At 44.7% G+C, this 25,890-nt stretch overlaps 2 protein-coding genes across 3 annotated transcripts in view; both read left to right on the top strand.

The window, feature by feature from the left end:
* The first annotated feature begins 555 nt into the window (after positions 1-555).
* On the top strand, positions 556-18,289 carry Tctn3 (tectonic family member 3). The gene is made up of 14 exons (XM_051199837.1): positions 556-861; positions 1,013-1,136; positions 1,395-1,513; positions 2,688-2,815; positions 3,022-3,130; positions 3,218-3,333; positions 3,844-3,879; positions 4,298-4,378; positions 6,279-6,404; positions 7,376-7,483; positions 7,799-7,893; positions 8,166-8,319; positions 10,852-10,989; positions 17,695-18,289. The coding sequence occupies exons 1-14, from the start codon at positions 645-647 to the stop codon at positions 17,929-17,931; spliced, it is 1,788 nt and encodes a 595-aa protein (XP_051055794.1). The 5' UTR covers positions 556-644; the 3' UTR covers positions 17,932-18,289.
* A 6,658-nt stretch (positions 18,290-24,947) lies between these two features.
* Positions 24,948-25,890, top strand: part of Aldh18a1 (aldehyde dehydrogenase 18 family member A1) — a 31,797-nt gene continuing 30,854 nt past the window's right edge. For both annotated transcript variants that reach the window (XM_051199638.1, XM_051199639.1), the window contains exon 1: positions 24,948-25,116. The gene's annotated coding sequence lies outside the window, so the exon portion shown is untranslated. The remainder of the gene's footprint in view (positions 25,117-25,890) is intronic.

The raw sequence follows: 25,890 nt of genomic DNA on the forward strand, positions 1-25,890 counted from the left end.
CGAGTCCTCTGAAAGAACAAATGTTCTTGGCAGCTGAGTCATCTCTCCAGCCCCTATCATGGGTACTTTACCCCTTTGTCTTTGTTTTAAGGAAGAGAGTCTCACTCTGTAGCCCAGGCTGGCCTAAAACTCGTGAAACTGCTTGAGTCTCGGGAGCATGAACCTGTACTCGGTTTCCCGGCATGTTAAAGGGATGTGGCTTCCCATGTGTTTCTCTTTCCACAGAAAGGGCCTCTTTCTTACCTTGGGAAACCGGATAGAAAGAGCCATGTAATTCCAGTTTCTGCCTCTGGGTCTTCCATTCAACCAAGACTTCACTCGACTCCTCCAGGTCCGCATAAGGTAGCAACATGACGGCAGCCGCCATCTAGCGGTGAAAAGGCGCAAAGGCGCCTCCGCCGGGGTGGCTCCCAGCGGTTGCCAGGTGACGGGAGCCACGCGCCGCTAAGGAGGAGGGCGCAGCACGAAGGATACGCAGGGTCGCAACAACACGGCCTTCCATTGGCCGAAGATTAGTCAACAACCGCCTGAGCCAATGCACAGATGGAAGTGGATGACGTCGATGCGACTCCTCCTCCCTGCGCTCCTAGGACGTATCTGGACATCCAGGGTCCTGTAGCACCCCTCTGCTGCCCGGCTGCCCTATGTGCACTCTGCAGCTGCACCTGCTGACGGTGCTGGTCCTGATGCTTCCTGACGCAGCCGGACCTCAGCCTTCCCCTACCCAGGCTCTGCCCACCTCCTCTGCCCTGGGACCAGTGACACCCGAAGTAGCGACTGCAACTCCGCCGGACTGGTCTGAGGGTCCTACTGCCGGGACCCCGTCGATGCCCGAGAACGTGACCACAGACCCCTTCCCAGGTGATGCGGCAGGATGCGGGATGGAAATACTGACTTCTCAGACTTAAAAATTCTGTGAATAAAATTGCTTCGCCACAAAGCCGGTAGGGACTGTTGACGCGGGAAAACTTTGGGGAGCTTCATGTCACTTTTATTTAACTTGCACTTACAGCCTTACCGATCTGCGTCTGTGACTTGACTCCTGGGACCTGCGATTTAAACTGCTGCTGTGACAAGGACTGCGACCTTCTCCATCCCAGGACAGTCTTTTCCTTCTGCCTTCCTGGTAGTGTAAGGTGAGCTGCCATGGTCTTAGGTTCTTGAAGTAAGAGTGAGCCTCCTAGCCCTACTTCCTAACCCCTGGATGTTCCCTTGGTTTTTCCTGGGAGTGATTTTTCTTCCTGTTTCTGTAGAGTGGAGCCATCCAGTAAGACAGAACCTGTGTGTTGTACCGCAGCTACCCACAGAGCCTCTTACTGGCATCAGATATCGGTAGGGCCCCTTCCCTAACCCTATCCTTTACCACCCTTCAATGGCTTCATCTTTCTTCACAGATCTGCCAGCTGGGTATGTGTGGACAACTCTCTTATCTTCAGGAGCAACTCCCCATTTCCTTCCAGAGTTTTCACGGATTCCAGTGGAATCACACAGTTTTGTGTCCGTGTGAACAACTGTGAGTAGAAACAAGTTCCTGTCATTTAATGTTTATTAAGGCGTGGCTTTGTCTTTGGACTTCCCCTGTCTGTTTCTTCTGTCTTCCTTTTTTTCTTTCTTTTTGAATCCCCATCTCTCATCCCCTTCCCACTACTGTCTTCTACTACTAGTGTAGAGGACTCTAGTAATTTTTCAGAAACTTCCATTTAGCTGTTCATTACCTTGAAAATATTGCCTAGCTCCTTTAGTTGGGCGGGCATTGTGTTCTCATACCTGAGTTAACTCTTCCTTTTCTGTTTTTCCAAGCTTTTCTATAATGATTTTACACTGACCTTTTATTTTGGCCAAATTAATATTCCTTGTCCTCAAGATGTACCTTGAATTTTTCCTAAATTTTAGTTATTTTTCTTCATGACTCAAGTGGTCGTCTTTATTTTTTTTTTTTTCCTTGCATCTTGAAAACCTCAGCTCTCCTAAGAGTCTCCTGTCACTTGCCAGAGTTGGAAGTGAGCCCATCCTCAGGAGTTCTGAGACTCTCCTTGTCTTGGGTCATTTCTCTAGAACCTGTAGAGTCCTTGTATTGTTAGCAGTTTGTGTGGCTATTACGACTCTCCACATAAATTGTCAACCCCTTAAAAGGACAAACCATATCTTATTTATTCACAATGGATTGTACTTCCTGATCATGATCAACGAAGGCTATTCCTACCAGGGTCTCTCCATCGTGGTGGATTTGGAAAACTGCACACCAGGAATTGTGAGATTGGTGATAGCCATTTTATTCTGAGGCTCTTACAACTCATTTGTCTCTGAGGATCCACATTTCCTAGTGTGATTTGATGAGATGGTCTCTAGGCTTCTTTTCAAATTCACAGTTATACCAGAGTCTACTTACTGATGTATGCCATGTGTGATGGTGAACATGTATATCATATATATGTATATAACCCTGTATTGCTTTGGAGCCTGTCCTGGAACTCTTTCTGTAGATCAGGCTGGCCTCGAACTCACAGAGATCTGCCTGCCTCTGCCTCCCAAGTGCTGGGATTAAAGGTGTACGCCACCACACCTGTCTTGTAGTACTTTCTGAAACTCTTGATGTCCATTGAGTATGGTAATGTGTGTTTCTTACATCAGATACTTAAAAAGAAATGGTTTTACCTAAGTCTCTGTTCTTTTTTTAAAAATTTTAGCAAAATTAAACTATTTCCAGAAGCTCCAAACAGTCAATGCAACAAACTTCCCAGCCCTGGCTGCAGAGTTTGGAGGCCAGTTCTTTACTTCAACACCTGAAACCCAGCTGCCATTACCATTTTACAGGGTGAGTTCGCCTGGGGAAAGGGGTGGAATTGTCTGGTTTTCCTGACAGAGTACATTTCATTTGGCAATGTAACTTTGTAACCCCCTCCCACAATGAGACTAACCATTCTCAACTCTGTTGGAGGACAGTAGACAAGCCACCAAGTTAACTTGTTTCTGCCTCCTCTTTCCGGGCTGTTGGGTCTCACCTTGCTGTGTTTTATTCAGGCTGGGCATCCCATCCTGACTTACTACCCCAGCTGGTCTGTAGTGAGTTCACTGAAGCAGCCCGCAGCAGTGGGAGCTGGGGGATTTTGTGCTGAGAGCAATCCTGCGGGTGAGTTCAGGGCAGGAGTCCCGGCTTTTGCTTTTTCTGGAAACAGGCTCTCTCACTTACCCCCATCTTCACTCTTTGTGTTGCAAGGCTTCCTAGAGAGTAAAAGCACAACCTGCACGCGTTTCTTCAGGGACCTGGCAAGTAGCTGCACCTCGGAGCCAGCCCTGGATGCTGCCACTTACTATAACTTCACAGTCTTGAAGGTAGGTGTTGCCTTGTCCACAACTCTGCAGATTCTGCTCACTCAGATCACTCAACTTCCCTGGAAAGTTCACGTGTCACTCACTGTTGTGGGTTAGGAAAATCCCTAAGCTGGAAGTCATAATTCCTAAGATCTTCATATAGGGTAGAGGGTGTGGAAACTGATGTCTGGAGGAAGAATTAAAGGCGATAGAACCCTGGTAAGACTCTGTCACCATCCTGGCTCATGGGTTTACTTCAGAGAGTAAGGAGCGGGTGGCAGTTCCGTTTCACCAAAGCTCTTGCTTCTGGAGCTCTATCTGGGTCGGCGGGCACTGCAGTCCAGCCTGGTGGCCAGCTCCGCTGTCTGGCATTTAGTGGGAGAAGATGTGGGTGATGATGAGAGGGCGCTCCAGTCTTTTGATCTTCTTCCCTTCCCCCACCGAAGTCTGTCTGGGGTCATATGAAGTGGGAACTCTTGGTGATTTTATGAAAGGCATATGCACCCTGAGTCCATTCTTTACCTTTCCTAGGTTCCAAGAGGTGTGACTGATCTTCAGAATACAAAGGTATGATGCCATGTGACAGGAAAAGGGAATACCCGGCCTTTGTGTAACTGAGGCCAATTCATTCTAGATTATAATAACGAAAGAGAAGGGTGGCATCCTGTACCACAGGCAAGCATGGCTCTAGACATAGCTTCACACGAAATAAAGACGGATGAAATGTTGCTGAGTTAAGTCTAGCTAAAACACCACATTTGGAGTGGGTGTCTCTGCGTCTTTACATCTGACTGGCTGTGGGCCCGGGCTTCGTGTGTAACAGGAAGCTTGTGGTGAGATGAGCTCATTAGAGTGACTTGGCTTTAAGGTGTCGGGCACTGAAAGGAGAGAAAATTAGGATGGTCTCGGGAAAGAAGGTGTTCATCGTAGCTGGGGGAGAAAGGGCATTTTCCATTTCAGTACATTTGTTTCTTTCTCTTACCAGCTCCAGGTTCCTGTAACACTTGCCTCACAAAGCAGCCCCCCTCTGCTGGCGGGAAACACATGTCAGAACATAGTTTCCCAGGTATGGACTCTAAGCGCTGCACGTGGGTCAGTATCAGCAGAGGGACCGCGCCTTCTGTAGCGGCTGGACTGACTCCCTGGACTGCTGGGGTTGAGCCCGTCCCGTTCCTACTCACCACGTTTCTGCCCTGTCCTCACTACAGTGCTCACTACAGTGCTCACTACTGTCCTCACTACAGTGCTCACTACAGTGCTCACTACTGTATTCACTACAGTGCTCACTACTGTATTCACTACAGTGCTCACTACAGTGCTCACTACAGTGTTCACTACTGTATTCACTACAGTGCTCACTACTGTCCTCACTACAGTCCTCACTACAGTGCTCACTACAGTGCTCACTACTGTATTCACTACAGTGCTCACTACAGTGCTCACTACAGTGCTCACTACAGTGCTCACTACAGTCCTCACTACTGTCCTCACTACAGTGCTCACTACAGTGCTCACTACAGTCCTCACTACTGTCCTCACTACAGTGCTCACTACAGTCCTCACTACAGTGCTCACTACTGTCCTCACTACAGTGCTCACTACAGTGCTCACTACAGTGCTCACTACAGTGCTCACTACAGTGCTCACTACTGTCCTCACTACTGTCCTCACTACAGTGCTCACTACAGTGCTCACTACAGTGCTCACTACTGTATTCACTACAGTGCTCACTACAGTGCTCACTACAGTGCTCACTACTGTCCTCACTACTGTCCTCACTACAGTGCTCACTACAGTCCTCACTACAGTGCTCACTACTGTCCTCACTACAGTGCTCACTACAGTGCTCACTACAGTCCTCACTACAGTGCTCACTACAGTGCTCACTACAGTGCTCACTACTGTCCTCACTACAGTGCTCACTACTGTATTCACTACAGTCCTCACTACTGTATTCACTACAGTGCTCACTACAGTGCTCACTACTGTCCTCACTACAGTCCTCACTACTGTATTCACTACAGTGCTCACTACAGTGCTCACTACTGTCCTCACTACAGTCCTCACTACAGTGCTCACTACTGTCCTCACTACAGTGCTCACTACTGTATTCACTACAGTCCTCACTACTGTATTCACTACAGTGCTCACTACAGTGCTCACTACTGTCCTCACTACAGTCCTCACTACAGTGCTCACTACTGTCCTCACTACAGTGCTCACTACAGTCCTCACTACTGTATTCACTACAGTGCTCACTACAGTGCTCACTACAGTGCTCACTACAGTCCTCACTACAGTGCTCACTACAGTGCTCACTACTGTCCTCACTACTGTCCTCACTTCAGTGCTCACTACAGTCCTCACTACAGTGCTCACTACAGTCCTCACTACAGTGCTCACTACTGTCCTCACTACAGTGCTCACTACTGTCCTCGGTGTTTTTGGTTCAGACTCTTCCTTTGTGCTGGCGCCTAGTGACTTCACATTTCCGTCTGCTGTCACAATATCATCTCACAGTCTGAGATGAGTCAACTTCGGTTCTCCCTTATAGTCAATGAAGCGTGTAATGGCGTAGAAATTATCTTAAAGTAGCACTTTTAAGGACTGCTTCCTTCTGTCCCCAGCTACTATTTTGATTTCTCTTCAGGCACTGTGAAGGTCTAGTAACCCAGGTTTCCATTCTAGTCTTCCCTTTGCCCAGTACCACACCTGCCCATCTCTGCCCACACTCAAAACTCTTGTCTTCAGCATAGCTCTTCTGTGAACTTTTCTAAGAGCTCTGTCTGGTCTCTTTCACAAATACTGCAAATGCAGTATCAAGCCATCTTTATCGTTTCCTGCTATTACTCTTGGTGTTCTTCCAATTGCTGTCTAAGTCTCTTGCACACGGTTAAAACAGTCTTCCGTGTTCGGCATGGTAACCCCACAGCTGTTCATTAACTGACTTTTCTCTGGCTTTTCAGGTCATCTACGAGATAGAGACCAACGGGACCTCTGGGATCCAGAAAGTCTCTGTCAGCTTTAAACAGACCAACCTGACTGTCAAGCCAGGCACTTCCTTACAACAGGATTTCATCATTCACTTCAGGGTCAGTGGCCTTCTCTCAGACAGGGTGTAGGGTCTAAGTCCTAGAAATAGAACTCTGCAGAGCTAGTATCCATACTGGGTCTGTCTGTCCGTCTTTCTGAGCACCTCTCTTTCTCCTACTAAAATATCTTTAATAAAATCTCCCACTCTGCTTCATAGCAAAGAAATAATAGCACTCTGTTTCTGTAATGCCTGCAAAATAGAATCAGAATATTAAGGCCTGCTTTGGTCTTATTTGAGGTCTTGAAATTTACTGTTCCATAATTTGGCTAGAGCGACGGGTATTGAATATATGTGTGTCGTTAACATTTTCAGTGATGCTCTGTTTGGACCCAAACAAAGTGGTCCCCAAACCAGAACTTGTCAAAGATGCTCACGGTGAGTCTTAAGTTCGGCAGCACACAGTTCTTTTTTTTCTCTTTTTTGGACGTTCATATTTGTTTCTCGCCGAATCTTTGGTTTGCGGCCTTTACTACTCACATCTATCTGCCTTTCTTCTACCACTTTCCTCCTTTTGAACCAAGCAGAGTTCTTTCCAAGTCTGTGATCAGCCAAGATCAGCCCTGTTACTGGGTTAAAATTTGCATTTAAATTCCTCTACGTTCAGCCAGGCCACACACATTGCACGAAGTCAACATGTGAGAAATAGTGTCAAGGGATCCTTAGTAGATCCTTGTCTTTATTTGCTCCTTGGCAGAATTAGCACACAGTGAATTTCTGTTCAGATTGCTCTGGATCACGGGGAGAGCACTTGCCTAGCATACGCAGGGCCCTGAATTCGATCCTCAGTACACCCCAGAAAACAAACAGATCACTCCAGATTTATTTTAGAAAGGGAATAAATGGAAATAATGCTACAGTGTGTCAAAGAGAAGATTGCTCAGCGCAGCTCACAGATTGCCTGTTCTGAGGGAAGATGTGAGTCTGGCTGGGAAGCACGTTTGCACAGTAATTGCCTTCTTCCTTCTGCAGGCATTTGCGCAGCGCATGGATGCTCTTCCTACTGGTCCTAGAAGTGGGAATCCTGGCTACCTCATCGGAAAGCCACTTCTGGTGCTGACTGGTGACTTCCGTCACTCAGTATCTTTTTGGGAGCTGGGTGGACTGTTGCAGCCTGGCAGGAAGACTGCTGATGTTTCGGGTCTTCCAGTTCTCAAGGTTCCCTCTGGCTTTGGTACTCAGCACTTTCTTTACCAGAAGCAGTTCTCACATGCTTTACAACTCTGGCGGGCTCAAAGTGAGGGTTGTACTGACTTTTGTTTATTTTAATGAGATATTCCTATGCGTATATAAAATACAGATAATGTTTAGGGAACGATGAAAGCATCGATTTCCCAGCCCTGTCCACTTCCTATTTCTGTCATAATCGCCTTGACCATCATTTTTGCACCTCAGATGACCCTGTTGCAGAGCGAGGGTAATGGAATTTGTTCTGTTAAGAGACATGAAATACAGTTTGGCGTGAACGCAGTATCTGGCTGCAAGTTAAGGTAATTATTTGCCTCAGAGTACCTCCCACAATTTTGTTTCTGTTTATAGGGACTATGTTGAAATAGTAACTGTTTAACACTGTAAATAACACTGTGGAAAATGATAGTCTTTACATCTATTACTGTATTGCTAAGTGTTTCCTAATGGTGTGGAGACCCTACTAAGGGTATTTCCTCCAACCTCTCATAATATTAATTTTAATATCTGAATGCTAATATGACCTGCTACCCTACTAGTTTTGTAATCCAGCTTTCATGGCATTTACTTACAGACCCAAAGAGGTGAACTGCAGCCATTTGCAGAAGGAGATTTACCAGGCTCTTCATGGACATCCCAGACCAGAGCACGTTGCCATCTTTGGCAATGCTGACCCAGCCCAGAGAGGAGGGTGGAGAAGGATCCTCAGCAGGAACTGCAGTGTTTCAGTAAGGAAGGAAGCCACCGCTGACTGGCTGCTCACTTCCCACCTTTGAAATTATGGGTAGCAAGGCAAAAACCAGCCCTCCTTCTGTCTGTATTTATCATATAAAGAGGGATGTAAAAAGTTATGACTGTTTGAGTCACTATTGCAGGTTACATATGTATCTATTTTCCTTACTTTAAAAAAACTTGAAGATAATCTAAAGCAGTATCTAAAGCAGTGGTTCTCAATATGTGGCTTGCAGCCCCTTTGGGGTTGAACAACGCTTTCACAGGGGTCACCTAGACCATCCTGCATATCAGATATTTATATTATCATTCATAACAGTAGCAAAATGACAGTTATGACGTAGCAATGAAAATAATGTTGTGGTCGGAGTCACCACAACATGAGGAACTGTATTAAAGGGCTGCAGCACTAGGAAGGTTGGGAACCATGATGGTTTGCTCATGGTTCAAAGCCATGCCATATATTTCAAATATTCTCTTATATTCCTTTTTTCCATTGCTTTTATCATGTGCATATATATATATATATATATATATATGGAAGTCAGAGGACAGCTTGGAGAGGTAGTCCTCTCCTACCATATGGGTCAAACTCAAGTTGCCAGGCTTGACAGCAAGCAAGCTTTACCTGATGAAACACGCTTCCAGCTACACTTACAGTCTTAAATATTGGGTCAATACAGGTTTGTTTATGAGGCTGGCACCAGGCTCATTCTCTTGTGGTTGCAACCAGTTAGGATTTTAGGACAGTGTGTGGCGCTCAGTGGAGAACTCTTGGCAGATAGCTGAATTGGGTTCAGTTCTCAGTGCCACCAGATAAAGACCACACTTTTCACATTTACCTAAAGGGCATTAATGGCTTAAAAGATGAAATCAAATAAGGTGAATCTTCCTGCATCTTACAATTAGTTCTCTTAGGGACTGCTTTAAATATGCCATGCTTCTGTTCTGAAAACATACATGGCTCCCTGATACCTTCAAAACAGACTATTTGAACGGCTTCCGAATCTAACCCTAATATGCCTTATTTGACTTGTCATTGCTTCTGTGTTCAAGTCCTTTTCTTTATCCAAATTGTGTGCTCAAGGCCACGGCCTTTAATATCCTTGGTCTATAGGAGACACTTTGTCACTGTCATTTAGTGAATGTTTCTCCTTCCAGTCATTAGCTTTGGAAGTTTTATTTTTAATTAACATGATTATATATGTGTGGACTGTCTGTGAAACTTGAGTATATTCACACAAGAGCTAGTGATCATTTTCACCCCCTTATCGTTGCCTTCAGAGTCGTTAGCTCCTCTTTTTCAAGTCACCTTTCCTTTCATTGCTAGGAATTAAACCTTCAAATTCTGCATAAAGTACACAATCAGTTATTTAAAACTGTGGTTGCCCTACTGCGCTGGAGCAATTGGTGATTTGAAACCATAGTTGCCCTACTGTGTTGTGAGCAATTGATGATTTGAAACCTGTAGTAGTTGTCCTACTGTGCTGTGAGCAATTGGTGATTTGAAACCTGTAGTAGTTGCCCTACTGTGCTGTGAGCACTAGAGAGACTTCTTCCTGTTTAGCTGTAGTTTGGTGCTGATTATCCTGCCTTCCTCTCTGTACACCACACCCCACCTTGAACTAGTCTCCAGTAATCACTGTAGAATTCTGCTCCTCTGTGTTAAGATCAACATTTTCAGTCCCCACCTGTGCATGACAGTGTGCCCATGTGTCACTTCATAGAATGTAGTGTTCTCCTTGTCCACCCATTTTACTGCAAAATGACAAGGTTTCATTCTTCCTTTTATGAATGATTGAATCATACTCCATTATGTGAATACCACACCTTTCTTCATCCTCTCATCCATAGACGGGAGCCTCAGTTGAGAGCCTGTCTTGGTTGTTGTGAATAATGCTGCATTTGACATGCTGGTTTCATTTTCATTGAATGTTTACACCCAACAGTAGAATCGCCAGACCACATTGTCAGATGCATCTTTCGTCTTCAGAAGAATAATCTTCAGCCTGTTGATAACTTTTAACTACAACTTTTTTAAAGATTAAGAACATTTAAACGGCCTGGTTTTGTGCTTCCTCTAAGCCATATGGGCCACCAGTATTACTACGTGATGCTGCTAGAGAGTTGCTAAGAGATGGCTCAGCAGTTAAGAGCACCCGCTGGCAGCTCACACCTGCCTATAACTATATTCAGGGGATCTGTCACCCTCTCTAGCTTCCATGCACATCTGCATACATGTGCAAAGAGAAACACACACACATAAATAAACATAAACCTTTTCGGGCTGGCGAGATGGCTAGGTGGTTAAGAGCACTGGCTGCTCTTCCCAAGGACCTGAGTTCAATTCCCAGCACCTGCATAGGAGCTCACAACTGTCTGTAATTCCAATCCCAGGGGAATCTGACACCCTCACACAGACATATGTGCAAACAGAACTCCAAAGTACATAAAAATTAAAATTTAAAAAAAAATCTTTCAAAAAGCAAAATGATGGCAACTGAGTGCATGCTCTTTACCTTCTGCAGGCTCTTAACTGCACTTCCTGCTGTTTTATCCCAGTTTCCCTGGAGATCCAGGTGTTGTGGGCACATATAGGACTCCAGTCCAACCCACAAGCTCATGTGGCAGGCGCCCGGTTCCTGTACCAATGCAAGTCTGTACAGGTAAGTCATGTTCCCAGCAGCCATTTGATGACTGGAGCATTGTTAAACTTCTGTGAGGTGGTGTATGTTTCCAGTGTGTTTTTTAGAGTGAGTCCCCAAGATGCATTTCAAGTCCATCTTTCCAGTGTGGTTATGGAAGTTAATATTTTGTCATAGTGAATAAATACAACCTTTTCCATTCCCTGCCCTCCTCTGCCCTGATTTCAGCAATATAGGTTAATTTCTTTTACATCATCCTACTGTTACTACCGATCTGATTTTCCATGTGTGTGTGTTCACTGTGACAGTCATTGAATTAATAGTGTTTTTGAAATGTTGGTTGTGATTAAAGTTATTGGTGTAGTTATCAATTCTTGCTTCCATAGGCTCCATTAAATAAATGTTTTTGTCTGTAATAAGCATATATCCACTGTTTATAATGTGTTATAGGGGACACTTAGCACCTGCCTTGGTTTTAGAGTATAATCTTTAGTTGTACAGGTTCAAAAGTTTATAAACTTTTAAACCTAGAAATAATGAGGTGAAATGATACGCGTATGATAAACAGGTATGATACTATTTTTAATGAAAATCAAAACATTGAAATTTCTGTTTGTTGCAGCATATTTACTTTCCAGAAAAGAAACTGGGAACCGCATTTAGGTTAGGTCGGGTGTAACATACTTTTACTCTCCTGAGCATCAGCGTTGGGCAGCTTGGTTGTCTGCCTATGGGTGGTGTTAGCACTCAGGTTATCGGAAAGTTTCACTAAGAGCTTCCTATTCTTTGTCTAGACGGACATGTTTCTGTGAGACTCTTGTAGTCTATTACCGAGCCTGTGCTGAATCCACTGATAAAGTCTTCCCAACTGCAACCTGAGTCCTGTTGTCACAGGACTGTTTTTGTACTTGTTCTTTTCCAAAGACTACAACTCTCCTGGGCATTACAGCCACCCATGGCCCTGTTTCTTATCTAGATATTGTACCCCGTGTCTTTTTCTGGTAGTTCGCAGTTAGCTTTTCAAGTTAGTTTGCACTGTCTACAGTATGGTTGAGTCACTGAGTTCACCTGACGGAAGCGGATAATAGTTAGAATTTCAGCTGTGTTTTGATCATGACCCATTAACTGGTCCAGTGATGAGACTGAAAAGGAATCTCAGAGGAACTGAGATGATGTACCTTCTGGGCCTTGTTTTAGCTTTGGCTGGATAAGGTACAGTTATCAATCAGAACTCTGACCTAAGCACTAATGCACATCTATTTTATTGTTTGTAAGTTATACATCAGATAAAGCATTAAAACCCAACGAAAAGACATTTAAGAAAAAAATGAATGACAGGAAAAGCTGGCCAGAGGGAAATACTCACAGTATATGCATCTGATGGTATTTCTTTCACATAGAATGCAAAACTTGGGTTTCTCAGTCATGAATTACATTCTGGCCAAAGATGCCTGTTCTAGTTCATAGTCATGAGTGTCGCTGCAAAACACAATGTCAGAGGAAGTGTCCCAGCCTTTTAATAATTGTTTCCATTTGTAATGATTGGATAGAGAACATGGTGGTTTAAAAATTGACGAAGACGCAATATAATACAAAAAATACATCCTGTTACAAAAGCCAAACACACCTACCCCAAACTCTTCATATTGCTTCATATATTTAAGAAAGGGTTTTGCTGCATTGTAGATTGAAGTAAAGCAAATAAACCTCAAACCTCAGGAAGCATTGGCGATGATTCTTAAAATAAACATCGTAAAACATTATCACTTAAAATAGAAATAAGTGAAGTCAACCACACATAATAGAACTGGAGCCATAGTAAAAGGAAATGTGCTGCCATGGCTCTGCCATTGTTTGCCTCAACAAAAGAGGAGAGGCGAGCAGGGCTAGAGGGAATTGTTTTAGTGACTCACACAGCGGACACTTTTTGCCTGTACATAACTTTAACATGCAAAGACAGAAACTTTAGACTTCAAAATCCCAATTTGATACGCTGAACATAACTGAAAACCTTGTTCTCTGGTGGTAATACAGTCACACTCTCAAGTGGGTCGGCCACATTTGGTGTCGCTCAGTGACCGGGTGAGTACAATTCCATCCCTTCCAACTGGACTGCATTTCCTCTAAGCCCACATACAGCTGTAAAGACTTTCTTGGTTTTAATTGGAGTATAATACTTGTACATGTTTCTGGGATACAGAATGGGATCTTGATACACCGTGTAATGATCAAATGAGAATAATGAGCATTTCTTTTTTTTTCTTTTCTTTATTTACATATATTTCAATATTCTTATATATCAATCCCAGTTCCCTCTCCCTCCCTCCAATGCCCCCCAACCCCCCCCACTCCCATCCCATTCCCCACCCACTCCACAGGGAGGGTGAGGCCTTCCAGGAGGGGTCATCAAAATCTGTCAAGTCATTTGGAGTAGGATCTAGGCCCTCCCTCCTGTCTCTAGGAGTATCCCTCCATGGAGAATGTGCTCCCAAAGTCCTTTCGTGCACCAGGGATAAATCCTGGTTCCACTGTCTGAGGTCCCTTAGACTGCCCAGGCCTTCTAACTGAGACCCATGTTCAGGGGGTCTGGGTCAGTCCAATGCTGGTTTCACAGCTATCAGTCTGGGGGGGGGGGTCCATGAACTCCTTCTTGTTTAGGTCAGCTGTCTCTGTGGGTTTCTGTAGCCTGGTCTTGACCCCTTTTCTTATCACTTCTCCCTCTCTGCAACTGGATTCCAGGAGTTCAGCCCAGTGTTTAGCTGTGGGTGTCTGCTTCTGTTTCCAACACTACTATATCAGGGAAGGGCATTTAAGGTAGCCTCTCCACTTTTGCTCAGGTTGTTAGTTGGTGTCATCATTGTGGATCTCTGAACATTTCTCTAGAGTCAGTTTTCTCTTCAAACCTATAATGGCTTCCTCTATTATGGTATCGCTCTCTCTCTCTCTCTTTTTTTTTCCCCCTCCTATATTCGTCCCGACTCAATCTTCCTGGTCCCACATGTTCTCCTCCCCTTCTCTTTCTCCTAACTCCCTCTCCACTCATCCCCCCCCCCCAATATGCTCAGGAGATCTTGTCCCTTTCCTCTTGTATGAGTCTCTTAGGTTCCTCCTTGTATTCTAGTTCCTCTGGTGGTGTGAATTATAGGCTGGTGATCCATTGTTCTAGGTCTAAAATCCATATATGAGTGAGTACATACCATGTTCCTCTTTTTGTGACTGGGTTACCTCATTCAGGATGGTTTCTTCAAGTTCCATCCATTTGCCTGCGAATTTCAAGATTCCATTGGTTTTTTCCACTAAGTAGTATTCCATTATTTAAATGTACCACATCTTCTTTATCCATTCTTCATTTGAGGGGCATCTAGATTGCTTCCAGGTTTTTGCTATTACAAATAATGCTGCTATGAACATAGTTGAAAAGATGACTTTGTTGCATTAATGTGGATCATTTGGGTATATGCCTAAGAGTGGGATTGCTGGGTCCTGTGCTAGACTGATTCCCATTTTCCTGAGGAACAGGCAAAATGGCTGTACAAGTTTGCACTCCCATCAGCAGTGGAGGAGTGTTCCCCTTTCTCCACATCCTCTCCAGCATGAGTTATCATTGGTGTTTCTGATTTTAGCCATTCTGACAGGAGTTTGGTGGTATCTCAGAGTTGTTTTGATTTGCATTTCCCTGATGGCTAAGGATGTAGAGCACTTTCTTAAGTGTCTTTCAGCCATTTTGAATTCCTCTGTTGAGAATTCTCTCTTCAGCGTCACAGCTGCCCTCTTGGTTTATGGGTGTCTGGGAAGTTAGTTCTAGGTGTATGGCCACCTCAGGTCCCTGAGTTGAAGTCTTTTCTCTGCCTTGGAAACCAATGTAAAGAAACCAGACACTGGGTTTGAATGGCAAGTTGGTCAGTATGCCAGCTACCCTGATCTGATCATTCCCTATTGTATATTATGTCTTAAAATAGTACACCATACCCTCAACATGTGTGTGTGTGATTGATGTGTTTATTAAAATTGTAAGATAAAAATTACAAAAGGGAGTCAGGCAAGTAGACATTAAAATGTGGATCTCTGGGACCCACATGGTGGAAGAAGGGCAGTGACTCCCACAAGTTGATCTCTGATCCAAATGCGCGTGCACACGCCTACACACACACACACACACACACACACACACACACACACACACACTCACACACACACACTGCATGCTCACAAAGAATAAAAGCAAAAAATTTTAAATATCATAGAAATGAAAAGTCAGTTTTATTCCTGATAAACACTCTGCAACTAGACATGGATGGGTGATTTCCGTCTGAGGCCGCCACCCCATTTCTAACCCCAGCTCTGTGCAGTGTCCTCCCAGGACATCCAGGCAATTAAAAGAGTGTCTTCCCTTCCTCCTGAAGGCCCTGAAGTGATTCAGCATGTTAACCAAGTTTCTACACAACACTAAGCCTGGAAATGAAACTTCACTCATGTTCCATTTTCCATCCCAAAGGATTTCTGACTATTCTAGCCAGCTCATGAGCATTCTTTAAATGACACCCTTAGTGATGTCACATTATTCCAAAATTGTCAGTATACCTCATTTTCATCCTAAAGTTCCCAGAAACAAAATTAAGGTCCTAACAAAAAACACTATCATAAGTGAAATTCCAAAGAAAATGTATTACTTATTCTTAAATTTTCTGTTAAACATGCCCTAATTTTCTTTGTGTGGTTAGTCTCAGCTAGTTTTTAGTGTCTGGTTGGAGTCTTGTATTCCCTGGGCCACTTGAGCCAAGGCAGGCTGTCCTTGGATGCAGTGTCTGAGCATCTCAGTTCTGTGCCAAAGTGATGGCGAGTGTGACTGTTTTACAAAGGAGCCCTAGAAGTTCATGTAACCTGTGAGATTATCACTGGCTTCTCATGTAGAGGACCCAGGTTCAGTTGTCAGCACCCAAATCATAGCTTACAACCCATAGTAACACCAGTTCTAGAGGATTCAACATCCTTTCTGGCCTCCCTGGATAGCAGGTGCATGTGCATGTACATGCACACACACACACACACACACACACACACACACACACACACACACACACGGAACACAGCCATATGTGCAGGCAAAAACACCCACACACATAAAATAAATCTTTGGAAACACAAATAAATAAATAAATGAACTCCAGCAGATAACAGGTATGTGCATCAGAGTGATGAAGGGAAAACAGTAAAGTTCTATTCCAGTTCTACAATTATTTACTCTCAAATTAGAATCAAGGTTTGCTTGGTAAGCACAGGATCAGAACAAAGGGATTCATTTTAGGAACATAACATCAGCCACAGCCTCATCTAGAGAAGTCCCATCTCTGAGATTAAATAATGGGAGCAGCCTTGCATGGTCATATCTCCTGGGAGCACCCTTCTATTTGACTTGAATTGGTGAAAATTGGGCAATCTTTTTTTAAACCTAAGAATCTGAATCTGATAATTGAGGTAAGGTTTTTGTTTTCTGTCCCCCCTCCCGTCCCCCCCCCCCATGAAGTTTCAGCCATCCTCACTGTTTTCACAGAGTATTATTTCACAGCTGCAGCCTGCAGGCCCACTAGGGGAGAGCTGCCACACTTGCAACGGCACTGCTTTGGTCATCTGGCCTTTCTGCTCTCAGTCAGCTCCCTACTAGGAGATAGTGGAAGTCTCTTCTGAGGCAGGGTCTTCTATAGCCCAGACTGGCCTCATACTTGCTGTAGTCAAGGATAACCTTAAACTCCTGACTCTCCTGTCTCTACCCTCCAAGGGCGTGTATGCCAGGCTCTGAGAATGAGTCCTCAGGTGGACCTGTTCACAGGTCTGGAGCAGTGGGATGTTAGAAATTTGTTTGCTCCTATCTCACACAAAGAGAACTACACAGAACCATTCAAGATGTATGTTGCAACTGGAATCCAGATGCAGAGAGGGAGGACAAGACCAGGCTACAGAAACCCACAGAGAGAGCTGACCTGAACAAGGAGGAGCTAATGCCCTCCCCAGACTGATACCTAGGAAACCAGCATTGGACTGACTCAGACTCCCTGAACATGGGTCTCAGTGAGGAGACCTGGGCAGTCTAAGGGACATCTGACAGTGGAACTAGGATGTATCCCTGGTGCACAAAAGGACTTTGGGAGCACATTCCCCATGGAGGGATACTCCCTTAATCTAGAGACAGGAGAGAAGGCCTAGTCCCTACTCCAAATGACTTGACAGATTTTGTTGACCCCTCCTGGAAGGCATCACCCTACCTGTGGAGTGGGGCGGGGTGGGGGGAGGAAGAGAGGATGGGAGAGAGGGAGGGAGAGGAAGCTGGGATTGATATGTAAGATAGATAGATAGATAGATAGATAGATAGATAGATAGATAGATAGATAGATAAATAAATGTATATATGTATGTATGTATGTATGTATATTGCTTAGAGCATGTTTGTTTTCAGGCCAAAGAAAATATTTTCTGGGGGACTGGAGAGATGGCTCAGATGTTAAGAGCACTGGCTGCTCTTCCAGAGGACCTGAGTTCAATTCCCAGCACCCACATGGTGTCTCACAGTGATCTATAGTGAGATGTGGCGCCCTCTTTCTGTTGTGCAGGCGTACATGCAGGCAGAACACTGTATTCATAATAAATAAACCTTTAAAGATAAATAGTAATTCTGGTGGAGACTCCGTGAAATATGCCAGAGCTGACCTGTCCTTGCCTCTCTTCCTGTAGGAGCACCAGAGGGGAACAGAAGTATCGTTGACAACTCTTGTGAGCTTCGTGGACATCACTCGAAAGCCAGAGCCACCAAGGGATCAACCTAGAATGGACTGGAAACTGCCATTTGATTTCTTCTTTCCTGTCAAGGTGGCATTCAGCAGAGGGCCCAGTGTCCACCAGGGCTCAGCCTCTCCTGCTCTCATCCTGTGTGTCTTCCTACTTGGACTTCTCAGCTCACAGACTACGTGAAGAAAACTATTAGAGCTCACTTTTCCCTATGGGAAATTCTGAGACAGCCTGCTTATCTTGGCTAACAAGGTCCCCACTTACTCATGATTACAGGGGGCCATTTAGGGAAACAGAACCTAAGTAAAGAAAGAATCCCCCCCCCATTTTCTCACTATGTAGCCTTGGCTGGCCTGGAACTCCTAATGTAGGCCAGATTGGGCTCAGACTCACAGTCTAACCCTGCCTCTGCTTCCCAAGTTCTGGGATTAAAGGCATGTGCCACCTTGCCCAGCCAGGAATCTTTATAAATTGAAGATTTATATTGTATTTAGAATTCAATGTTAATTGTATTCTAAAAATGCAATTAAAAATATGTCATCATCATAGCTCTGCGCTTAGGGCTCCCCAGACCTCCAGGGGCACACTGGGGTCCCTGCTTCTAAACCTGAGCAGGCCAGAAACTCCATCTCTCCACGTTGTATTTTTGTCTCTCTAAATGTTTGCAACATCTGTCCAGCTGCTCACAGGCACATGTGCCTGCTGTCACCCGGAGTGAACTCAGAAGGGCTGTACCCTGCACTAATGCTGACAATTCAAGCCAGAAAACTGCTGGCTCTATATTCTGTCTGGCTCTTTTGCCAAAGTATGGCCATGCCCCTTGCCCAGACAGACCTGTGTTAGGAAAGTAGTTCTTTCTACTCATTCCTCAAAGTGAATGGGATCCCATCTCTTCTAGCTAGCAAGTGACCCCTCCATTCCTTTCTGTCCTTCCGTACTTTGTGGTGGAGAAATAAAAGTGATCGAGAACTCTGTTGTTGCTGGCATCAAGGCAGAAGTTGACACCCTGTGATACATCTGAACATTTTTATGTGTGTGACATTTAAAGGGGAGTTGGGACTCTATAAATTGTATGGTGGTATTCAAATCAGGGGACTTGTGTTTTTTTCCTGGGGAAATATGCTCCTTCACTCTGATGTTATGCCCATGACATCTATTTGAAATCTGTTTAAGGTTAAGGCTTTGGTAGTTTGCACAGAGCCCTGACTGCCTGGCCAATTCACAGCTAACATGCACAGAGACTTATTAAAGACATGGTTTCCTATTCTTGAGTGAACACAAATCAGTTGAGAATTAAAGTAGAAAATTTGAAACTTCAAGACTCATACTGTCCTTTTAATTCAGGCAAGTTTTAGGGAGTAAATATCAGTATATCTAATTATTTTAAACATTAAACCCTTGACATAAAGAGTTAAGATATTAAAGAATAGCTCCAGTGAAACATGAAGTCACCATCCCCCTCTGAGTGATCTGTGCCACTGGAGACACATTTGTTAGTTAAGAGACAGTCGATGTGGCTTACATTCTTGAGGCATGAGCTTTGACCACTTAATGGAGTTGGCACTAGCATGGAAATCTATGGGCCTGGGGAGTGAATGGGAACCTGGGGCAACCTGACAGGAGGCTCAGTGAGTAAATTCTCTTCTGTTGATGTACTTGTTGATATATTTGTTCAACATCCCAGGCCTGTCTAGAATCGTTCCCATGTGTCTGTCACTTTGTGATCTGCTGGGGTTCTTTAAGATAAAATACTCACTGAGCCCTGGGTCTGGTGCTGTTGGATTTTTACCCTTTTTCTCTTTGTTCTTTTGGGGAATCCACCCACCACCCAGTTCCCAAATAAATACACACAGAGAGTCTTATTCTTTCTTATAAATGCTCAGCCTTAGCTTCTCTTAAATTGTCCCACCTACTTTTCGCCTCTGCGCTTTCATCTTTCTCTATTTCTGCACGCCTTTCTTCACGTCTTTCTCTGTGGCCAGCTGTGTAGCTGGGTGGCTGGCCCCTGATGTCCTCCTCTTTTTTCCTTCCAGATTTCTCTTTCTGTTTATGTTCTCTGCCTTTCAGCCCACCTATCCTTGCTCCTGCCTCACTATTGGCCAGTCAGATCTTTATTAGACCCTCAGGTGTTTTAGGCAGGCGAAGTAGCACAGCTTAGGCGTTAAACAAATACAACATAAAGGAACGCAACACATCTTTGCATCATTAAACAAACGTTCCATGGTGTGAACAAATGTAACACAAATTAATATTCCACAACAGTCTGGAGCTCCCGGTTCACCTGTGGAAAAGGATTGGGACGCCGGGGCTTTAAGACTCATTTATATAAATAAGCAATTAGGAAAAGGAAAGCTATGTTGTAGTTGAGCATGGTAATACAGACCTGTAATCCAAGAAGTAGGCAAGAGGATCACAAATTTCTCATCTGTCTGTCTGTCTATCTATCTATCTATCTATCTATCTATCTATCTATCTATCTATCCTTTTCTGGTGTGCTCCCTGGCTTGTGCAACTCTAAAGCACTCAGTGTGGCTGAAGTGTTTGTTGGTCATTGCTGACTCCTGACTATGCCCAGCCCACCCAACACTCCCTGTGCTAAGGTGTGGGCAGGGCCTCTGTTCACATGACACATAGGCCTCCTGCCCCCACCTCAGCTGACTGCTTCTAGCATGGAGTCCTGGAATCACACAGTAGGCCAAGCTAATTTTCTTTCCCAGGAATTTGGGAGTGAGATCAAGCCTGTTGGCCAGGAATGACACTAACTACGAGGCTATTTTAGGACTGGGAAGACCATTTTCCATCATGTATTTAAAACCAAAACTTCTAATGTCATATAATGAGAAGATTTGAACTCAATATTTATATCTGAGGAATAGCAGGAGGAGAACTGTTTTCCACAACTAAATCACTCCCCTCTATGATAGCAGAATCATGCCTCTTTGATGGCACAGGGAAAACACTGTACTTCATAACATGCAGTGGTCTGGGATCTGAGCTGGGGCGTCGTTCATTGGTGTCGTGTGACGTGATGCCATTTAAAGTCTCCAGTGTACTTGTGTGTCAGAACTAAGGTGACTGACGTTTCATGACTCAACACTTGGCAAATGCTGCCAGAAGCATCTCAGGCTCTTTGTTAAATTTTGAATTAACATTTGATCATTCATTGTGTGTCAAGAAACCTCCCACTATTATTTATTATTTCACAACTCTCACATTAGTTCAGAAGCACTAATGGGAAGACCATTTTCAAAGAAAATAGGAGTGTGTGAGAAGTGTAATAAAGAGACCAGAAAGTGGAGGATGGCAATTTCCAGTCTCTTGTTCTTGTCTCTTGGGAGACCTAAACTTCCCTGTTGCCCTTGGAGACTCAATTACTGGCCCCCTTGCCCCATAATTTGCCTTGTTGGGATGGGTATCTGCTCTTTATAGTAGGTTTTCGGTATCTTGATAATAGGTTTCTCTATTTCTTACTGCTGATGCAGTAAATCAGAATAAGATGAATTGAAAAAGTAAAAAAAATTAAGACAAACAAAACAAAAAACAAACAAACAAACAAAAAAACTGCTTATTGAGTAAAGCAACTCCTGGGTGAGTCCTCCAGCCCCAGAGACCGGCTGTGGAAGTCATGTAGCCAGCAGAACTCAAGCAGGGACCTTACATACCCTGTAGGGGGTGATGATGTGTCCTCCACAAGCTGGGTTTGTGCCCAGGTATGGTCAAAAAATGCTACTTTAGGAGGGGTCTTGGGCTACTGGCAACTTCGGAGAAGGAGCTGGGCTCTGCTCACCTTTTGTTTGTTGGAGATTCTCTGAGAGGGCGAGGCTTGGAGAGAGGAGAATGGGGCTTTCAACATCAAGTGAGCTGGAGGCTCCAGCTGAACACTTTACAATTTAACACCTTGAGGCTACTTTAAAGTCTGTGTGTGGTTGCCCATGCTTCTAATTCCAGCCTGAGCTACAGAATCAGACCTTGAAGCACACACACCCCTCCCCCCAAAAGAAAGAGTTAGCCTGGCACCTGCGGCTACTGTCCTCTGAAAATCTAGCATGGTGGTTGGTGGTGGTGGCATATGTCTGCAATCCCAGCTCTCAGGAAGGAAGTAAAGTCAACCTGTTCTACAGAGCAAGTTCTGGGACCAGAAGGATGGCTCAGCAGGTAAAGGTGCTTGCTACGAAGTCTGATGATCTGAGTTCAATTCCAAGAACCCATACAGTAGAAACAATGAACCAATTTCCACATGCCCCACCCTTCCCAAGTCAACCAATCACACAAGAACATCAAGTTCCAGGGAAGCCAGGGCTATGTAGTGAGGCCCTATTCTAAATATCCTACTTCCTAGTGACTTCCTGGTCATGTTCAGACTCATTTCCATTTGCTAGGACTGAAGTTAAATTCCCTTGCCCCTGCCAAAAAAAAAAGTATATATGTTTTATCATGAATGTGAAAGATATTACTGCTGAATTACTTCCTTGATTTTTGTGGAGAGATAAACAGGCTGTTTTATGTGTCTAGGATTTGATTTTCCATTGTTAGAGTCGCCTTACTCCCTACTGGAAAAGTAGGATATTAGTGGCAAAATAATAAACTGTAAATAAATAATTAATTAAATGAATAAATAATTGAAATGGTAGAATGCAAAGGATTTTCATGTTTGAGTCTCTGAGACACTTTTGGATAGAATGTTGCTGCAAAGCCCAGGCTGACCTGGAACTCACTATGTATGTAATCCAGACTGGTCAAGGGTCTCAGTCCTCTGACCTCTGCCTCTGGAATGCTGGCATTGCAGCCATGTCCCATGAGTCCAGCTTAACAAGGATGCTGTTAATAGCCAAATTCCTTTTCGGCCTGGGGGTCATTTCTAATTTCCTTTTTGAGAAATCTAAATTTAAAAAAAAAAATTAAAGAAATCAAATGTATTCACTCCTCAAACACTTACAAAGTATCTTATATTCTAGGAATGTTCCTTTCTGCTCTCAGAGTCTTGCTCCCTAGGAGGGAAGGCAGACAAGCATTGCCATAAGGTGATTTATTGCATAGGTGAATTGAAGAACCAGAATCGGCCTTCTAACTAACAGAGAGCACGAGCCCTTTAGTCTAGTTACACCCACAGTGTCCTAAGCATATGAGAATCTTTCTGAGAAGCCCAGGTACCAGATCTGAGCGGCTCCTTCTGTTTTGTTCCTCTTGAAAATCTGTCCATCCATCATTTCTTACTTGGACCTTTGCGACAGCGAACCAACCTTCCGGCTTCTACATCTCTTTATGGGTTTCTGACACAGAGATCTGATTCTAGGGCTTAAAAAGTTTGGATTTACTGATGTGGTGACTCATAAGATTCAAAATCCTCAGCATAGCACAGAACACCCTTTGCATGGTGGACTCACAGCCAGATGTCTCTCCTGTCACCTGTTGTGGGATATTCACCAGAGAAGACTGCTCAGATATGGAGTTAAGCCAATAGGAAGTCTTTATGAGTAGGTAGGTGACTACACTGGGTGTTTGGGATGCCAGTGTAGCCTGGTACCTTTCTCATGGAGAGCTTTAAGCAGAAAAAAAAAGTCTAGAGTTGACAGTTAACAAGAACAGTTAGCCAGAAGCAGAATTACAAAAGTCAAAAGCAAGGTTTGTCCACTTAGAGACTTTCCCAGAACTATGGACTTTGATGAATTAGGTCTTTGTTTTAGTTTTGATAGATGGTGCTGTCTTGTGCTGCTGAGTTTTATAGCCTAAATAATACTCCCATTATGAAGTCAGTTGTGCTAAGGGCTCTTGTTACAGAATATTTAACTATGCAAAGATGTGCTGCATTTGTTTAATTATGAAAAGATGTGTTGCTGCTTTACTTTCCCTGCCTTAGACACCTGATTGGTCTAATAAAAAACTGAATGGCCAATAACAAGGGAGGAGAGATAGGTGGGATTTCCAGGCAGGGAGAGTAAGTAGGAGGAGGAATTTGGGCTGGGGAAAAAAACAAAAAGAGACACCAGGCAGATGCTAAGGGACAGACAGATAGACACAGAGGAAGCAGGAAAGTAGGACATACAGAATGAAAGAAAGATTAAAAGCTCTGAGGCAAAACGTAGATGAATAGAAACAGGTTAAATTAAGTTAAAGGGGCTAGTGGTTCAAGTCTAAGCTAAGACCAGACATTCATAATTAATAAGCCTCCGTGTCTTTATTTGGGAGCTGGTTGGCACCCCAAAGAAAATTCCACCTACAGTCTCTGGCCTACTAAGGTATGAGGCCCTGTTTCATCATCCCTATTTTCAAAAGGGTCTGTCTTTTGGGTGAACTTGCTCTTCATAACACAGTCCAAATGACAGCTCTCTTCAAAGCCATCCCAATCTCTCCAGGCACCCATCCAAAACAGCCAGTGCCTCACTCTCTACCTAGGTAATGCCTTGCATTTTGTAGAGCTGTATCATAATATCAAAGTCTGGGTAGTTAATTAATTAACTAATTTGTTTGCTCACCGTTCTAGAGGCTGGGAAGTTCAAGATCAAGGCCCTGATTGATTGTGATTTCATATTTTGTCCTCACAAGGCAGAATGCAGGGCACCTCGGGTATCGTAGTATGGAAGAGGAAACTGCTTCTACAAACCCATCATAGATGAGCTTGATCAGTCCTGCTCTGAAACCTCCTTTCAGGCTTCTATTCCCATACTCCTGCATCATGGACTAAGAAGTAGCGGTAAGCCCCCTTTAGTGAATGAGAAAATGAATGCATAGGCTCAGAAGCCTTGTCAGGACTACAAAAGCGCAAAGCACCAATGTCCAACCACAGCTTAAACACACCGTTTTAAAATGCAATATTCTTACCACCCCCTTTGTGGAAAATACTTGGGCGGTTATTTCCGGATAACAAAGTGCCAATTTATTTTATCATGGTGCCAATTTTTCCAATAGCCAGTCTTTCTTTATTTGTTTATTTGGGGGGGGGGGCGAGGGTCTTAATCGGTCCAAACTATTTCTAAGATCATACAGATGATCACTGTCAAACTCGCTTTATGAACTCCATCAGCAGCTGGGAGCCAGCCCCCTTCTCCACCTTGCTGGGATGCTGTCTGGGGCGGCTTCTGTCTGGGTGCCGGGAGCCCCGCCCCTATACTCTAAGGGCGCGCTTGGGGACGGGAGGGGGCAGCCACGTGGAGTGTGGGCGCGATTCTCAGAAGCGCCTGCGCCGTTGCCGCGGCGTAGGTCGGTTTGGACCCGTTGCCTAACGTCAGCAGCGCTGTCGCTGGCGCCGGGGCCGGGGTTCGCTCTAACGCGGCTGACGCAACGCCGGAGAGCGGAGACGTAGACGGAAGAAGAGGAGGAGGACAGGGCTGCCGGCGTGGAGAGTGGGCCGGGAGGGTCGGCGGCCAGCAGGTAGGCGACTGGGCGATGGTGCAAGCGGGGCACGGAGGACACGCGTGGCGCAGCCGCGGGGGAGGGCGTGGGAGCCGGCCACGGGTGGTGGCCGTGCGGGGCACCCAGGTGCTCTGAGATGCTGGTGCACAGCTCCCTGTGCCGTGCATAGGAGGAGGCCCCGGGGTATCTGGCGATCTCTTGGGTACCCGACCAGGCGGAGACCAGAAGACCCTGCAACCCCCTTTTCTCATGCAGATCCGGAACTGGCTTCCAATGCCCCAGCGCTACGAGTAATAATACATATACCTGGTGTGTATCGAGTCGCCGGCACACCCCCGGGGCCTGTGTCTGCAGTTGTGGCTCACGCCCAGGCATATGGAGCCTGTGCATAGTTGATTCTCCCTGCAGCCAGGGTTACCCCCAGAGCCCCTGCGCGGGTGATAATCATCTCTTGGCACAATCAGGTGCACTCAGAATTTTCACTCCCCGCGCCTTATCCCAGCATTATTCCCCCACCCTCTGAAGCGGGGACATTTATCTTTGGGCTTTTGTCTTTTTGTTAAGTAGTGAGCCACGAACTCAGCATGTTTTTTCTGGGTGATTTGTTGGGACTGGAGTTCCCTTTCTCTAAGTGAGATAAGAGCTTTCAGTGTAGATATGTATAGGGGGCTTTATTCATTAACCAATAAGAGAAACGTATTTACATCTCCCGTCAGTACTTGAGAGATGTTCTGAGTTAAAATAGAAGAACTTCTCTCTTGATCACAGAACCTCGACACACATACCCTTTGG

This window comes from Phodopus roborovskii, unplaced genomic scaffold (genome assembly GCF_943737965.1).
Source record: "Phodopus roborovskii unplaced genomic scaffold, PHOROB, whole genome shotgun sequence".
NCBI lineage: Eukaryota > Metazoa > Chordata > Mammalia > Rodentia > Cricetidae > Phodopus > Phodopus roborovskii.

Coding starts and splice junctions, on each gene's coding strand:
- Tctn3 (XM_051199837.1), top strand. CDS start 645: ATGTGCACTCTGCAGCTGCACCTGCTGACGGTGCTGGTCCTGATGCTT. Junction 3,880..4,297: donor CTGATCTTCAGAATACAAAG/GTATGATGCCAT, acceptor TTCTCTTACCAG/CTCCAGGTTCCTGTAACACT. Junction 8,320..10,851: donor GCAGGAACTGCAGTGTTTCA/GTAAGGAAGGAA, acceptor TACCTTCTGCAG/GCTCTTAACTGCACTTCCTG.